The following is a 17,565-nucleotide window of genomic DNA, read 5'->3' on the forward strand; positions in this document are numbered from 1 at the left end:
TGAGCTGCTCTGCTCTCCCTGCTCCTGGCACACACGGACCTGCCACGGCCTTGGCAGGGCTGCTCTGGCATCACAGTTTCCCAGGGCTGGGCTTAGTTCCTGCTCTTGTTTTCCCATTCATCATCCCGTAGGTCTGGCTGATAAAATAAATATCCAAAGGATGGTTTGATATCCTGGAATCACAGAAGGTTTGGGTTGGAAGAGACCTTAAAGCCCTTCCTGTTCCACCCCCTGCCACGGGCCACCCCCTCCACTATCCCAGGTTGCTCCAAGCCCCGTCCAGCCTGGCCTGGAACACTTCCAGGGATATATCCAGCCTAATCTTGGAGCTTGAACTTCAGTCATAAAACCGGAATCAGGCTTGTAGGAAAGGTCTGCTCCTCCCTGTGGGTGTGAGAAGGTGCTGTGAAGGGACAGGGCAGCTGTGCCCATTGCAGCTGTTTCCAAGCCTTTGCTTTTCCTCCCTTCCATTGATCTTGTTCCTGGGCACCTGTGGAAAATAAAAAGTTATTTCTGCCCCTTAATGATCCAAAAAATATAAAGGCTGTGATGCTCTTACAAGTGTAAGCCCTGACAGATGAAGCCCTGGGTGAGCCACAGAAGTACCAGATCAGCCCTTTTTGGTAGGGCAGGGACCTGCTCATCTTGGCAAGTGTGCATGCTTCCAGCTTGGTTCTCAGGGATTTCTTCCCAAGATAAACACCTCTGGGGATGGCACCTTCCTTTGGAGCCTTGCTGTCTTTGCTCAGTGCTGGGCTCAGTCTGTCATCTCTCCCAGCTCCCTCAGCTTCCTCAGCTCCTTCATCCCTCAGCTTTCCCTCCCAGCTCCCTCAGCTCTCCCTCCTCTCTCCCAGCTCCCTCAGCTCTCCCTCACATCTCTCCCAGCTCCCTCAGCTCTCTCCTCTCTCCCAACTCTCTCAGCTTCCTCATCTCCTTCATCCCTCAGCTCTCTCACATCTCCCCCAGCTCCCTCAGCTCTCACATCTCTCCCAGCTCCCTCACATCTCTCCCAGCTCCCTCATCTCCCTCACATCTCCCTCATATCCCTCACATCTCTCCCAGCTCCCTCACATCTCCCTCATATCCCTCACATCTCTCCCAGCTCCCTCACCTCTCCCTCTCCTCTCTCCCACTCCCTGAGCTCCCAGTCGGAGGCGTTGGGCTCTCTGGAGCTGGCAGGGAGATGTTTCTCATACTTGTGGGCCAAGTCACTGTTGACATTTGGGCAGAGGCCCTGGAGCTCTGCTGCCCTGGGAGCCAGAGGAAATGGGCCTTTTCCTGCCTTGGCTGCTGGAGAGGGTGTGAAGGAGATGGATGGGGGATGTCAGGGCGTGTGAGGAGCTGACTGTCAGCAGGAGGGGATTCCCAGCCCAGCCTTGCTGCAGCCTGGGGAGGTGCTGCAGGAGCTCAGCCTGTCTGAGCAAGGACAGAGGTTGATAAATTATTAAAAAGGCCCCTCTGTCCTAAAAAAACATGTGTTGCAATGATGTGCCCCAGGCCAGGTTGGACGGGGCTTGGAGCAACCTGGGCTGGTGGGAGGTGTCCTTGCCCATGGCAGGGGCTGGCTCTAAGATCCCTCCCAACCCAAACCATTGTGTCATTCCATGGTTCTGTGATCCCAGGGGATCCTTCCTCACTGCAGGGGGTCGTCTGTGAACTCTGCAGGGATTTTTCCCTCGCAGAGGGTGGCGGGTTGGGGAGTGTGTGGTGAAGCTCTGCTGTTGCTGGTGGGTGATTTTGGGGGCTGAGGACCCCTGATAAGCTGTTTGCCTGTCCTGTGCCTCTCCTCAGTGTATAACTGGACGGTGGACGAGGTGGTTCAGTGGCTCATCACCTACGTGGAGCTGCCCCAGTACGAGGAGACCTTCCGAAAGCTGCAGCTGAGCGGCCACGCCATGCCCAGGTCAGTGCCCTCCGTGTCCCTGGGAGCCTCTGGGACGTGTGCCAGGGGCAAAACACATCCCAGGCAGCTCCTGACTTCACATGTAATTCCTTGGCATGGGCAGAGCAAAGTCTCATTCCTGTTCTGCTCCATTTTTGAGAGAAAAGAGGGGAAATCTGGGTTAGATATTGGGAAGAAATTCTCCCCTGTGAGGGTGGGGAGGCCCTGGCCCAGGTTGCCCAGAGAAGCTGTGGCTGCCCCTGGATCCCAAAAGTGTCCAAGGCCAGATTGGACGGGGCTTGGAGCAACCTGGGCTGATGGAAGGTGTCCCTGCCCATGGCAGGGGTGGCACTGGATGGGCTTTAAGGTCTCTTCCAACCCAAATCATTCCATAATGCCAGGATAAGAGAAACACTGGCTGTGAGTTGGCCTAAACTTGCAACAGTTTTGAAAAACCTCAGTGCAGCTTTTTGGGAAAGGTTCTTGTCACTGAAAAAGGGGCTTTTAAACTGACTGGGGAGGAGGGATTAACTGAGAATAAATCCCAGTTAACTGGGAATAAAACAAGGAGGTTTTTGAGGCAGCACATGGTGTGTCCACATTTCTTCCGAGTGAGAAGTGTGGTTTGTGGTGTGACACAGGATGGCAAAGGCAGTGGAGACTTGGTGAAAAAACAACTATTACTGATTGGTAGGACACCAGAAGATGGGTTTTGGTGGGAAATCAGTCCCTCAGGCTGTCAGGATTAATGAAATAGGCTTGGCCTTGGTTTTCCTTGCTCTCTCCATTCCCAAAGATGCTGCTGTAAACCCTGTCCTAGAGACACCCTGGGTCAGAGACACCAACACTGAGGGATTTCCTTTGTGCTGATAGCAGGGAGCTCTCATGTCCTGCTCCCCTGGTGTCCCTGTTCCTGCTCCTGGTCCGCTGTGAACCCCAGTGAGTGCTGCTCTGCTCTCCCCGCAGGCTGGCAGTGAACAATGCCACCATGATGGGCACTGTGCTCAAGATGACCGACCGCAGCCACCGGCAGAAGCTGCAGCTCAAGGCCCTGGACACGGTGCTCTTCGGGCCCCCCCTCCGTGAGTACCCCGGTTCCAGGGCATGGCATCTTGGAGGTTGGAAAAGACCCCCCAGGTCATCAGGTGCTGGGGCTGTCGATCCCAGGGATCTGTGTCTGCTCGGATGAAACAGGCCTGGGTGACCCAAACTGCCTCACCCCGGGAAATCGTCCCAGTGCGGCTCCCTGGAACAGGAGCAGGTTGTCTCTGGATTTGTGGGAGCAGCTCTGCAGCTCAGAGGCATCCTGGGCTGGCATTCCCATCTCTGGGAGCTGCTCCCAGGGGTGCAGACCTACCTTCTTGCTGGGATCTCCTGTGTCCGTAGGGTGAAACCTTCCCGTCTGTCCTTCCTGTGGTGCTCATGGGGGGGTTTGAGGGGCTGGAGAGCAGCGGCCCTGCCTGTTCCCAGGGGAGCTGCTGCCATTCCTGGGTGTCCTGGGGCTCTGTCGGTGACTCAGGCTGTGGATGAGCTGCCTCTGGAGCAGGGAGGGAGCAGCAGGCTGGGTTCAGGATGGCTGACACGAGCAGCTCCTTTGAAGCTCATTCCAGGCTCAGTTGGATCTCAAGCCCTCTGATGCCTATCTGGGTGTGCTCAAGGTGCTCCCTTTGCATCCCTTCCCTTTGGCTCTTGTCTGCTCCCAGTTCAAGGTGCTTTTGTCTCCCTCCCTCCCTGTCATTGCTTTCCCATGGGCGTTGGGTGCTCTGGGGAGGTGCTCAGGGCCCAGCTCTGTGCAGGCAAGGGGGATTTTAGGGCAGGCTGTGCTGCCCCTGTGCATGATTTGAGTTCTCCCTACACAGAATTCCTCTTCCCCTTTTACTTGTCGTGTGTCCCCAGTGCAGGAGGTGTAAAATGAGGGTGACAGGGTGCAAATGGGGTGAAATGGCCCAGGAACTCCCTGAGCTGGGGTTGCTGAGGGCTGGAGTTTGTACTGCTGAAAACACCACTTGGTGCTTCCTCTGTTCTTTAAGTGGCTTTTTAAGCATCAATTAAAGAATCCCAGACTGGTTTGGGTGGGAAGGGACCTTAAAGCCCATCCAGTGCCACCCCTGCCATGGGCAGGGACACCTTCCACCAGCCCAGGGTGCTCCAAGCCCTGTCCAACAGCAGCTCCAGCCCAGCGACTCCTGTGGGGTGGAATTTCCCTGGCAGTTGCTGGTGCCCTGTAAATGGCCAAGTGAATGGCTTGTAATGGGTTGAGATTAATGGCTGTTCTCCCTGCTGGAGCTGTTCGTTCTGCCCTGGCTCCTTTGGCTCTGGAATGAGCCTCCCTGGGTCACGGGGATGAAAGTGTGCAGTGACCTGTCCCAGTGTCCTGGTCAGGCTGGGAACAGCCTGGGGCTGGGACAGACTTGGGAGCCCTGGGCCTGGAAGTGTTCCAGGCCAGCTTGGAGCACCCTGGGCTGGTGGAAGGTGTCCCTGCCCATGGCAGGGGGTGGCACTGGATGGGCTTTGAGGTCCCTCCCAGTCCAGAGCAGTGTGGGATTCCGTGGCTCTGTGTGGATCAGCTGTGTGTATTTCAGGGGAAACACACCTGAAATCTGCAGCTGAAGTAGAGATTTAACCCTTTCTAGAAGGTAAAATTTCCTGTTTTCTGGTCACCTGAGTGGCTTGGTCTCCAGTCACAGCTCGAGGCTGTTTACCTAGAGCAGTTCCTTCAGGAAGGGATTGCAAAACTCCTTTCACCAGCCACCAGCAGCCTCGGGAAGGGCTGGGTGACCTTTTGGGCTGCAGGAGCTGCAATCCCTGGGGATTGGGATTACAGCACACAGACACAGGGTGTCCTGCATTGTCCCTGGGGATTGGGATTACAGCACATGGACACACACAGGGTGTCCTGCATTGTCCCTGGGGATTGGGATTGGGATTGCAGCACAGGGACACACACAGGGTGTCCTGCATTGTCCCTGGGGATTGGGATTACAGCACAGGGACACAGGGTGTCCTGCATTGTCCCTGGGGATTGGGATTACAGCACAGGGACACACACAGGGTGTTCTGCATTGTCCCTGGGGATTGGGATTGCAGCACAGGGACACACACAGGGTGTTCTGCATTGTCCCTGGGGATTGGGATTGGGATTGCAGCACAGGGACACAGGGTGTCCTGCATTGTGTCTGGGGATTGGGATTGCAGCACAGGGACACACACAGGGTGTCCTGCATTGTCCCTGGGGATTGGGATTGCAGCACAGGGACACACACAGGGTGTTCTGCATTGTCCCTGGGGATTGGGATTGGGATTGCAGCACAGGGACACACACAGGGTGTTCTGCATTGTCCCTGGGGATTGGGATTGGGATTGCAGCACAGGGACACAGCGTGTCCTGCATTGTCCCTGGGGATTGGGATTGCAGCACAGGGACACACACAGGGTGTTCTGCATTGTCCCTGGGGATTGGGATTGGGATTGCAGCACAGGGACACAGGGTGTGCTGCATTGTGTCTGGGGATTGGGATTGCAGCACAGGGACACACACAGGGTGTTCTTGCATTGTCCCTGGGGATTGGGATTGCAGCACAGGGACACAGGGTATCCTGCTGCTGGGGGAAGCCTTTCCCACCCCAGGGCTGCAGAGTTTCTACTCTGGTGTCTCCTGTGGCTCGTGGCAGAGGTTCAGCCAGCAGCAGTTTTCCATCCTGGCCCATTTCCATGTGGATCCAGAGGCTCCTGGGTTCTGCTGCCAGACTCCAGGCATGCCCTTTCCTAAAGCAAACAGGTCTGACCACTCCAGCTCTGTAATTAAGCCAGGTGCAGGGAGTGTGGTGCAATTATGATCTGAGCAAGATGAAGTGATTGCTCCTTCTGTGTCTGTCCCTTTGGTGTCCTGTTCCTGTGCTTCAGGAATTCATCCAGCACAAAATAGGACAACTTCAGGTGAAATATGGAATCCTAGACTGGTTTGGATTGGGAGGAACCATAAAGATCATCCAGTGCCACCCCTGCCATGGGCAGGGACACCTTCCACCAGCCCAGGTTGCTCCAAGCCCTGTCCAACCTGGCCTTGGACACTTGCAGGGATGGGAGAGGGGAGGGAAAACAGGAGAAACAGGGGAATAGGAGAGGGGAATTTCAGAAAACAAGCAGTAAAATTCAGAACAATGGATATTTTTGGTGAGAAGTGAAGTTAAATTTTGGTTTTTTCTAACCCTGAAGTGATGGAGACCGAGACATTTGTCTCCTCACAGATGGCTCAAGGCACCTTGGTGGCAGAGTTTGAGGTTCAGAGACAAACAGGATGTTGTGCACTGGGTTATCCATCCAGGATGGCATCCATCCATCCCTCCATCCAGCCAGGGACTTGTCCTGGCCACCTCTCCGAAGGCCAGTGAGTGGCACCTGTGTGGTGCCCGTGGGGGTTCAGGAGAGGTTTCCATGGCCCCACATCCCAGGACAGGGGTCCCCCAGGTGGGGTTTGTTCCACAGCTGGGCACAAGCCATGGATGCTTGTCCATATTCTCTGATATGATTCTGTTTAGGAACTGGGGAGAAGTTCCTGGCTGTGAGGGTGGGGAGGCCTTGGCACAGGTTGCCCAGATAAGTTATGGATACCCCATCCCTGGAAGTGTCCAAGGCCAGCATGGACAGGACTTGGAGCAACTGCTGGAACCAATTCCTTTTTCCCTGCACTGTATTACACGTGTTTTTGACAAGTCATTTGAGCCCAGCTGAATCATTATTTGTTTAAAGCAGGAGGATTTCCTAAGCAAACAGCAGCTGAATTTATTGCCCTGAGATTCACCATCCATCCCAAATATTTACAGTTCCCTGGATGGGGTTTGGAGTACCTGCACCTCGGCTGGAAGGCAGCCCTGGCCCTTCCATGGGCTCCCCAGGGTCTGGCACTGTTATCCCATGGTTTGTTCACTCCGTGTGCCAGGGGTGCCTGGGCATTCATATGGAGCTTCAGGGCTGGGATCTCTGAGAGGAGGGACAGCTGTGACCCTACAAAGGCAGGAGCAGGGAATCTGAGCAGCCTGGCTGCTCTTATGGCCAGGGGAAATCAGGACAGCTCTTTCTTTCCACAGTTACCTTGGGGGTTCACTGGCAAATAAAAGAGTTTTAAGGACTCAAGAAAGGGCTGGGGCTGGATATCAACAGGCAATCCCAGACTGGTTTGGGTTGGGAAGGGACCTCAAAGCCCATCCAGTGCCACCCCTGCCACGGGCAGGGACACCTTCCACCAGCCCAGGTTGCTCCAAGCCCTGTCCAACCTGGCCTGGGACACTTCCAGGGATCCAGGGGCAGCCACAGCTTCTCTGGGCAACCTGGGCCAGGGCCTCCCCACCCTCCAGCCAGGAATTCCTTCCCAATATCCCATCTATCCCTGCCCTCTGGCACTGGGAAGCCATTCCCTGCGTCCTGTCCCTCCATCCCTTGTCCCCAGTCCCTCTCCAGCTCTCCTGGAGCCCCTTTAGGCCCTGCCAGGGGCTCTCAGCTCTCCCTGGATCCTTCTCTTCTCCAGGGGAACCCCCCCAGCTCTCCCAGCCTGGCTCCAGAGCAGAGGGGCTCCAGCCCTTGGAGCATCTCCATTTTACCACCCTCACTGTACAAGCTTTTCTCTGATATCTAATCCAAATTGTCCCTCCTGCAGTTTCAAACCTTCACCCCTTTTTGATCCTTTCACCTTCCTTCAAGCACAAAGCCAAGGCAGAGCTGCAAACCCCACAGGACATTGTCTTGCAGTCGAGTGGAACAACCACAGTCTTCAGTAAAACTGTGCCTGTTCTCCCTTCTTTCCCCCAGGAAAAGGGAAGAAAAGAGGTAGAGGAGTCAGTCTTCCATGGGGCACTTTCCCTTCTCCTGCAGCCTGTCAGGTGTAAGTTGTGCCTGGTGCTGGGTGACAGTGCAGGAGCAGCCGAGGCACATGGGAGCAGAACAGGCTGTGAACAGACTGTGCCAGCCAGGGGTGAGGGACAAATCCAGGGGGATTGAAGTCACAGTAAACTGGACAAGAACAGTCTGAGCCTGGGCTGGGAACGGCCCCACGGCCATCGGCCTCTGGCACAGGGCGGGAGGTGCAGCAGGGCAGGAGCTGAAGTTACAGAAAGTCCTGGTACAACAAGTCCAGGGGCAGCAACTCTGACCTGCAGAGCTGCCTCCAGCCCTGGGATCCAACAGCAGAAGGATGTGGAGCTGCTGGAGGAGTCCAGAGGAGGCCATGGAGATGTTCCAGGGCTGGAGCCCCTCTGCTCTGGAGCCAGGCTGGGAGAGCTGGGGGGTTCACCTGGAGAAGAGAAGGCTCCAGGGAGAGCTGAGAGCCCCTTGCAGGGCCTAAAGGGGCTCCAGGAGAGCTGGAGAGGGACTGGGACAAGGGATGGAGGGACAGGACACAGGGAATGGCTTCCCACTGCCAGAGGGCAGGGTTAGATGGGATATTGGGAAGGAATTCCTGGCTGTGAGGGTGGGGAGGCCCTGGCCCAGGTTGCCCAGAGAAGCTGTGGCTGCCCCTGGATCCCTGGAAGTGTCCAAGGCCAGGTTGGACAGGGCTTGGAGCAACCTGGGCTGGTGGAAGGTGCCCCTGTCCATGGCAGGGGGTGGAATGGGATGAGCTTTAAGGTCCCTCCCAACCCAAACCAGTCTGGGATTCCGTGGTTCTACATTTACATCCCAGCTGAGTTTTCCTTGGTTTCCTTACTCACTCCCCTCGAGCCAGAGCTGGTGCAGGGGAGGGATGTCCCGAGTGCTGTCAGGCCGGATCCAAGCGTGGTTGGTGCTGGCACTGGGAGCAGGAGGTGACTCAGGGCGGGTGGGGCTGGCAGGGGCTGCTCTGGGCAGCCCTGGGCGAGCTGAGCCGGGGCTGGGGCGGCTGTGCCGGCAGGGAAGGGGACACAAAGCACCTGGACACGTCACCCCCACGGGCCTCCAGAGGGGAAGGGAAAGCATTCAGGATCTCAGAGCTGCAGCGACTTGCCAGGATGTGCTGCTTAGGAAGAGGATGTTGTGATAATCCATCCGGGGTGGGCCGCGGGCCCGGCGCTCTCCGTGTTTATTTCTCCGGGGTTGGATTTACCTTGGAATGGGGTCACAGTGATGGGACTCTCAGGTGATGGGTCACACCTGGTGTCCACCACGAGGGAGATGGTGCTTGGGTGTCTGCTGGGCACCTGGGACAGGTCCTGTCCCTCTCCCCCCACAGGGAAAGCCCCTCCATCCCAGGCACCACTGTCCCCTCGGGGGTCAATCCAGTGTGGGGCTGCTGGGCAGCCCCTGAGCCCTGGAGTTCCATGGTGTGCTTTACATCCCTCTTCAGGTTTCCACCTCCCAGGGCCCCTTCCCTGTTCCCCCAGCTCTGCCAGTGTGACACATATTTTAGTGATCAGAGAAGGGTTTGGCTCTGGAGGGACCTTAAAGTCCATTTGATCCAATCTCCCTGCCATGGGCAGGCTCACCTTCCACCAGCCCAGGTTGCTCCAAGCCCCGTCCAACCTGGCCTTGGACACTTCCAGGGATCCAGGGGCAGCCACAGCTTCTCTGGGCAACCTGGGCCAGGGCCTCCCCACCCTCCCAGCCAGGAATTCCTTCCCAATATCTGGAGTGAGTCTCCCCTCATTGGGTTTAAAACCAGCAAATACGGAACGTTGAGTCAGAGCTCACGTGACTGAGCTGTTCTTTGCTTTGTGGCCTTCTCAGCACACACTTGGGTGAGGATTCGACAAATAGTTACAGGGAAAAAAAGTCTGCTTGTCTCTGTCGAGCTCTGTGTGGCACTTAAGCCCCCTCTTATTTCCTCTCCTTCCCTCACGTGTCCACACCTTTTTTTTTGAAGCAACTGTTGAAAAGGGGATTTTCCACACTGAGTTGTGACTCTGTAGAAGGTTTGGCAACTTGGCAGTTTGATACTTGTGCTGCCCCAGCAGCTCTGGGATCACAGCTGTGTTCCTTCAGTTTATTCTTTCCAATTATTTCCTTCTTGGCTCTTGCTGATCTTGCTTATCCTCGTACTCAGTGTTGCCTGTGCTGCCCCAGGAGAGCACAGCTCTTCAGGGGGTTCCTGTGTGGAGTCCCTGCTGTACCACCTATTGCCAGGCAAATCAGAGCTGTAAGATTTGGAATCTCAGCTTCTTTTCTTTGTGTGTGTCTCCAAATTGAATGAATGGTGTGAAGCCTCTGGTGTTCCCCTTAGACACCAAAGTAGCTCCTTCCCTTTCCGAGTCCTGAGTTCTTTCCAGAGCTGTCCCGAGTTCTCCTGTCCCGCTCCGGTGCAGTCGAAGGATTTGGGAGTTAGTCCTGGGGTTCAGGGTTGTCTCTGGTCTCTTCCAGTGACCCGACACAACCACCTGAAGGATTTCATGCTGGTGGTGTCCATCGTCATCGGGGTGGGCGGCTGCTGGTTCGCCTACATCCAGAACCGCTACTCCAAGGAGCACATGAAGAAGATGATGAAGGACCTGGAGGGTCTCCACAGAGCTGAGCAGTCTCTCCACGACCTTCAGGAGCGGTAGGTTCTGTGTGTCCACCCAGCTGGAGCTCTCAGCTGTCACTTCTCCCCGCAAGGTCCTTGTTCCTTTAGATTCCAGAGAATACTGGTTTTAGCTGTTGTGGTGCCTCACACCAGAGTCAGTCCATTCCTGAGGGACCTGCAGAAGCTGCCAGCAGCCTCCAGAGCTCGGATGGGTGCTGGGCTCCTGCAGGGGTTCACTTCCTAGGCTGTGTTTGAAGGTGTGTGTGTGCTCACCTGGCCTGTTCCTCCAGAGTTAGAGAACCATGGAATGGTTTGGGTTGGGAAGGACCTACCTTAAAGCTCATCCAGTCCATGGGCAGAGACACCTTCCACTAACCCAGATTGCTCCAAGCCCTGTTCAACCTGGCCTTGGACTCTTCAGGGATGGGGCAGCCACAGCTTCTCTGGGCTGTCTGTGCCAGGGCCTCCCCACCCTCCCAGGGAAGGATTCCTTCCCAATATCCCATCTCATCCTGCCCTCTGGTGGTTCCCCCTTGTCCTGTCCCTCCATCCCTTGTCCCCAGTCCCTCTCCAGCTCTCCTGGAGCCTCTCTCTGAGGTCTCCTCAGCTGGAGGCAGCTCTGCAGGGGGGTCTCACCTGGGCAGGGCAGAGGGGCAGAATCCCCCCGGCTGCTCCCCCCTGAGTGAGCAGGAGGGACCTGCAGGGGCTCCTCTCCCGTCCCTGTCACTCCTTGGTTTGGATCATCCTCCCGTTTCTGGGACAGAGAAGAGCCTTCATCCCTGGGGATGACAAACCTGGGGGGTCTTTTGGCAGCAAGATATTTTAGGGGCAGATTTAGCAAATAGCAGAGTGACAGTCTGGGGCTGGAGCTGCTTCCCAGGAGGTTTGAGTGTAGTTTTGGAGGATAAACCTTGATTTGACTGCTACATAAGGTGATGGTCATGTTCCCAGTGGAACATGGAGCCTGATCCCAGATACCCATCCTGGCCAGTCATGGGGGGGCAATGAGTGACCTGTGCAAGCCCCAGGATCCCAGGGATGTCCAGCTGGAGCCTGCAGACAGCCCAGTGTTAGGAATGTGTACCCCCAGCCTGGGTCCTTGCCCGTGTGCTCAGGACATCCTCAGGGAATTGTCCCACCCGTGAGTGCTGCTGGAAAGGCTCCTCCTCCTCCAGTGGGGTGGCACCAGCTGTGTGTGTGAGGAGAGCAGACACCTGAGAGCACCCAGGGGGTGATGCCACGCTGGGGTGGTGCCACCACAGGGTGTGACCTGATTTTCAGCCTGGAGACAAAGTGCATTTCCCCTCTGCCGGCTCCAGTCCACAGCTGGTTCCACGGGGACTCCAGGAGCTACAGGTTGGAAACACTCCCAGAGAAAGGTTGGTTTATTTTTCCTGCATCCAGAAGGCCACAGGGACGCCTTTTCCACGTCCATGTCCCGCAGCAGCAGCGCTGTGTCCAGGCCAGGAGGCCTCAGAGGGGTCACCTCAGAGCTCCAGACTCCGAGGGGCTGCGGGGAATGTGCCCGTGGGAACGACCTTGGGAGCCTGGTAAACAAGGAGCTGTTCCTGGGAAGTTCTGAACTTCCGACAGGAGGAAACACAAAACCACTTGTGCCCGGCTTAGCTGGAGCCTGCAGCCTTAAGCCAGAGCAGCTGGGAGGGCTCGTCCTCCACCCAGGGCACCCAGCTCAAGGGCTGGGAGGTGAACTGGGGACCTGCTGAGGCCCCTTGAGGGGAAATACTTCAAATACTCCTTCAGTTCCTCACTCCTTGGCCCCAGCAAGGTTCAGTTGTGGTCCTCAGCTGCTGTGGGAACGTCAGACTCTGGGCAGCACCAGTTCTGCTGGACCTGTGGATAAATTGTGCTGAAGTTCTGCTCAGAAGCTTCTTTTCCAGAGCCTGAAGGCCCCTCCTTCCCTGGCTGAGTGAAGCTCAGTGCTGAGCAGAGCTCAGGAAGGCTCAGGGTGCTGAGCCTGGTGCTGTGATTTGCTGAACAGCTCAGAAATGGTCCTGAGGAGATGGGAATGTTGATACAAAAGCCTGTTTTTTATTCGTCTTCCAAATACCTTTGAGAACATCCTTCAGCAGTGACACTTCCCAGTCCATTAAATGACTCATGGTGTCTTGGCACATCCCACTGATGCCTGAACGTGTGGGAAGGGCTGTGTTGAAGATGTGTGGATTGTATGGAAAACCAGCACCTGGATTGTGAGCCCCCAAGGGACCCAGAGCAGCTGTGGCTGCCCCTGGATCCCTGGAAGTGCCCAAGGCCAGGTTGGATAAACTTGGAGCACCCTGGGCTGGTGGAAGGTGTCCCTGTCCATGGCAGGGGTGGCACTGGATGGGCTTTGGGGTCCCTCCCAACCCAAAGCACTCTGTGATTCCGTGACTGAGGGACAGATGGCACAGATGTCATCATGGGAGGCTGCTCTGGGCCACCCAGCCAGGATGGCAACTCCAAGGAATTCTTGTTTAAGGATCTGAGGGACACCTCCAACCTAACCACTCTGGGGGGAGCTCAACTGGCTGGGGGTCACCTGGGAACACCACACAGCTGGGACAGGTCCAGGAGATTCCTAAAACACCTGGATGACACCTTCCTGGTACAGGGACTTGAGGAGCTGCCCTGGAGAGGGGATCTCTGGGATTTGAGCCTTGTTGCAGAGAGGGTCTGATGGGTGAGAAGGTGGTTGGGGACCATCTTGGGCCATAAAACCATCGAGTTTCACATCTCTGGGGCTGCCAGGACCTGTCTGGCTCCCGAGATGGACCAGGCACAGACGATCACAGTTAGAAAATCAGCCTCTGTTATTAACAATTCAATAGAATCCTAAAAATCACCAGGGGTGGGAGAGACTGACAGGGTCCATCGCAGAGCCACCCCATGTGGCTCCCTGGGGACACCACTCAGGCTCTGGGCTGGGCCTGGAGTGGGGACTAATCCTAACCCTCATCCTAATCCTAACCCTAATCCTAATCCTAATCCAGGGCCAGCAGAACAGCCTGGGCAGAGCCCGCCTGGCACGGGAGGGACGATTCCTGGGATAGTCCTGGTCACTGAGGGCCTGGGCCTCCAGCTGGGGAGGGGCAGGTCAGGTTTGGGCAGGGGCTGGCAGGGCTGGTGTGAGGAAAAATCAGAACTTCAGGCAAGATTAAGACGTGTCCGAGTTTGAAGGCCTTTGGGAGGGGAACAGGGAGCCACCCCCTCTGGGTGGTCAGACCTGCTCAGGCAGATCTGCCCCTCCTCTGCTTTATTGAAGTTTTTACTTCTGGAAAACGCCAAAAACTCAACTTAATTTGAGGCTTATTAAAGGAAATTTGGATGCGCTCTGGAAAATGAAGGAAATGCATCCTGAGCATTCAATAAATGAGCAAAGCTGAGCAGCTGACAATTTATTTCTTCCCAAACACTTTGTCCTTGCCCCTCCAGGTGTGTGTTGCCGTGAGCACGGGGCAGATGAGGGCAGGGCTGGGCAGAGATGAGGGCAGGGCAGGGCTGTGGGGGCAGCCCCTGCCCCGGGGGCTCCTTGCCCGTGGCCACAGAGCCCAGCCCAGCCCAGCCCCGTGCCTGTGTGTGTTCCAGGCTGCAGAAGGCACAGGAGGAGCATCGCTCCGTGGAGGTGGAGAAGGTGCACCTGGAGAAGAAGCTGCAGGACGAGATCAGCATGGCCAAGCAGGAGGCCCACCGGCTGCGGGAGCTGCGCGAGGGCACCGAGAACGAGCTCAGCCGGCAGAAATACGCCGAGCAGGAGCTGGAGCAGGTGAGGGACACGGGGGATGTGCTGCCACTGGGGGGGTGTCAGCCAGGCCAGCAGGGCCTTCTTCCCTCGAGAAATCAGGGGACTGAATGTTCACGTTGGCACCACGTGGCGTCCCTTGCCCTGGAGCTGCACCCTCTGGGAATTCCCCCTCTCCAAACCATAAGGTCTTTCTCTTTTTGTATCCGTGGTTTTAGGAGAGATTTAGGAGGAGTTTGGTTGTGCTTTCCGTGCTTTCTTGTGCGGAAACAGTTCTTTACACAGTTTGGGTTGGGAAAGCCCTTGGAGACCATGGAGTCCAACCATCCCCAGCCCTGCCAAGGCCACCACTGACCATGTCCCCAAGTGCCACGTGGACATGGCTGTTAAATCCCCACAGGGATGGGGACTCCACCACCTCCCTGGACAGCCCTCTCCATGGAGAAATTTTCCCGATATCCAACCTAAACCTCCCCAAACCTACAAGAAAGTCCAAACCCACAGTTCCAGGAGCTGTTTCCTGTCTCACCTGAGGGACAGTTCCTACCTGCCTTTAAGCTCCAGATCAGTGTAAAGTGAAGCTGCATGAGCCAGGACTGCAGGAGCCAGGCAAGGTCCTTGGCTATTCCAAGGCAGTTGGCACATCCTCCTGACTGTGCCCAAGCTTTTTTGCTACCATGGAGGATGGGGAAGAAAACGAGGCAAGAATCCAGGGTTTCCACTGGCAAGGGAGGACCAAGTGTCCCGGGAGCCATGGGGCAGCACAACCAGGTGTGCCAACAGCAAATTCCTTCCTACCTGGAGCAGCAACAGCCCAGAGACCTGAAGGTGACTGTTTCCAGCCTTGCTCTCCTGATCCAACATCCTTCCTCCCTCCTAAGTGACTGTCCAGCCTCTCCACGAGGTCACTGAGCTCCATTTCAGGACAGGCACTGGGATGTCCGTCCTGACACGAACAGGAACTGGGTCCCTGTGTTTTGGGCCACCAGACAGGGCTGGGTGGGCTCAGGTGCCCCCAGCCCTCGTTCCCAGCCAGCTCCCAGCTCTGGAGCAGCCCAGGTGCCCCTGCCAGCTCCCCTCATTCCCAGTGCAGGAGCTGACGTGCCTCTGTTGTTCCGCAGTGTCCGTCGGGAGGGCGGCGGGGTGAGTACGGACTGTCCCCCTGACCCACCGTGTGATGTAACCCCAGCACCACCCAGCAGCCCCAGGACACACCTGGCATTAACCAGCCACCCCCACTGACCCCACAGCTCCTCCCAGGTCTCCGTATTCCCTGATCCCAGGGAATATCAGCCAGGACCTTCCACTGCCCCAGGTGGTTCCTGTCACTGAAGTGAAACATCCCACACACCCTGCTGGAGTTGTGTTCCTGGGATGTCCATCCAACCCTCCTTGCTGGGTCACCCTCCCCCAGACCACAACCCCAGTGGGGCTGCAGACCTGGAGGACATTGAGAGCATCACAGAATGGAATCCCAGACTGGTTTGGGTTGGGAGGGACCTCAAAGCCCATCCAGTCCCACCCCCTTCCATGGGCAGGGGCACCTTCCACCAGCCCAGGTTGCTCCAAGCCCCGTCCAACCTGGCCTTGGACACTTCCAGGGATCCAGGGGCAGCCACAGCTTCTCTGGGCAACCTGGGCCAGAGCCTCCCCACCCTCACAGGGAAGGATTTCTTTCCAGTATCCAATCTAACCCTGCCCTCTGGCAGTGGAAGCCATTCCTCCTTGTCCTGTCCCTCCATCCCTTGTCCCCAGTCCCTCTCCAGCTCTCCTGGAGCCCCTTCAGGCCCTGCCAGGGGCTCTCAGCTCTCCCTGGAGCCTTCTCTTCTCCAGGTAACACCCCCAGCTCTCCCAGCCTGGCTCCAGAGCAGAGGGGTTATTAGTGATCCAAATGGGATCTCAGACATCTTTCCAGGAGAATGGACACACACTAACCAGCTCCTGTTTGCACTGATTCCCTGCAGAACCGGCAGGATTTGGGTTGTGGACCCTCATCTCAACCACTGGTCCCTTGCCTGTTGTTCCACAGCACTTCCCCTTCCCACCATTCCCTAAAAACATTGTTCCTGTGTTTTGAGCACTCCTGTACCCCAAACACCCAGTGCCAGATTTCCTGCCCACTTATTCTCCATATTCCCAAATCCCAGACGCCTGGGGTTGGTGGTCAGAGTTCCTCTGTGGTGGGAGCAGCACCTGGGGAAAAACCAGGAAAAACCCGGGGTCTGCCATTGTGAGTTTGGAACTCTGGGGCTGATTTAGGCAGTTTTGTACTCAAGGAGCCCAAATCCCACCCACGGGGTGGCAGGGCTTGACCTCCTGTGTGCAGTGCCTCCGGGCTGCCCCCATGCACCTTCCTTCGGGATAAACTCTGGGATTTCAGAGGATCCGCCTGTGATGCCTTTGGGATAAACTCTTGGATTTCAGAGGATCCGCCTGTGATGCCTTTGGGCTCCTTGGGAATCACAGCCGTGGGCTGGGTGAGACGTGACCGAGTTAAATAACACGCTGAGGGAAGAGATCCAAGTCTGAGCAATCCTTTACAAAACGCTTCTCCACCCGCCCACCGCCAGGGGAGGGGCTGTGCCCGTGGGCTGGGAGGAGCGGGAGCAGGGAACGCTCGGGGAGCTGCTCGGGGGGAGAGCAGCCAGGAGACCTGTTGGACAGTGTAAAACCAGGTTGGACAGTGTAAAACCAGGTTGGACAGTGTAAAACCAGGCAACCCCCTGAGCCTTGGGGGCCTTGGGGGCAGGGGAGTCCCGGCCGTGGATGGGGCTGTCCCGGGATCACATTCCCGTCCTTGCATCCCTCCAGTGTTCACTTCCTGCAGGGCTTGTGTCGGGCTCCAGGTGTGCCAAAGCCTCTCCACGTGGTGGGCAGGGGAAGGGAAGAGTTAATCCTTGATGGTCTCCAGCACTAAAGGCTTTTCTGTGACGTTTGGGTGTCCTCAACTGGCTTCTCACCCACTTCCTTCTAATCTTGTACCCTCTCCCTTCTCTGGGATGAGTCAGGGTGTGGGAGCCTGGGCTGGGGGGGAATGAGAGACCCCAGGAAAGGCTGATTCCAGCCGTGCTGTTCCTTTCCTGACCAGCAGCACATGCTTTGTGTCTAAATATTGCTTCACTTGCTCCAGCCTGGAAGTGTCTCCTGACGAGCTCCCTGGGCTTGGCTGGGAGCTGGGTGAGACAGGGATCCTGTCAGGGATGCTGCCTCCAGGGGAGGATCCGTGGGATTTACACACAGGCAGGGAGCTCTGCAGGGGTGTCTGGAGGCTGCAGTAAACACCCTGAGCGTCCTCCCCTCCAGCCCAGTTCTCCTTTAACTCCCTCGTGCCCTGTGCTGTCTGTCAGCTCTGCAGGGTTTTCCTGGGGTTGGTGGCAGAGCAGCCGACATGGAGGGGTCATGCTGGCTGGGAATTTCTGAGGCAGGAGCTCAGCTGTAGGATGAAAGGAATTGCCTGTAGGTGGTTCTGGTGCTCGGAGC

The 17,565-nt window shown here is 56.7% G+C and overlaps 1 protein-coding gene across 7 annotated transcripts in view; it reads left to right on the top strand.

Annotated features, from left to right (window-relative positions):
• Nucleotides 1-17,565, top strand: part of STIM1 (stromal interaction molecule 1) — a 69,852-nt gene that overhangs the window by 31,925 nt on the left and 20,362 nt on the right. For all 7 annotated transcript variants that reach the window (XM_051791196.1, XM_051791197.1, XM_051791201.1 and 4 more), the window contains 4 exons: nt 1,792-1,903; nt 2,849-2,964; nt 10,205-10,382; nt 13,932-14,109. In XM_051791196.1, the coding sequence (XP_051647156.1) occupies nt 1,792-1,903; nt 2,849-2,964; nt 10,205-10,382; nt 13,932-14,109 (584 nt within the window). The remainder of the gene's footprint in view (nt 1-1,791; nt 1,904-2,848; nt 2,965-10,204; nt 10,383-13,931; nt 14,110-17,565) is intronic.

The sequence above is a fragment of the Manacus candei genome, unplaced genomic scaffold (genome assembly GCF_025592945.1).
Source record: "Manacus candei isolate 608988 ecotype Guabito, Panama unplaced genomic scaffold, ASM2559294v1 h1tg000031l, whole genome shotgun sequence".
In the NCBI taxonomy this organism is placed as follows: Eukaryota; Metazoa; Chordata; class Aves; order Passeriformes; family Pipridae; genus Manacus; species Manacus candei.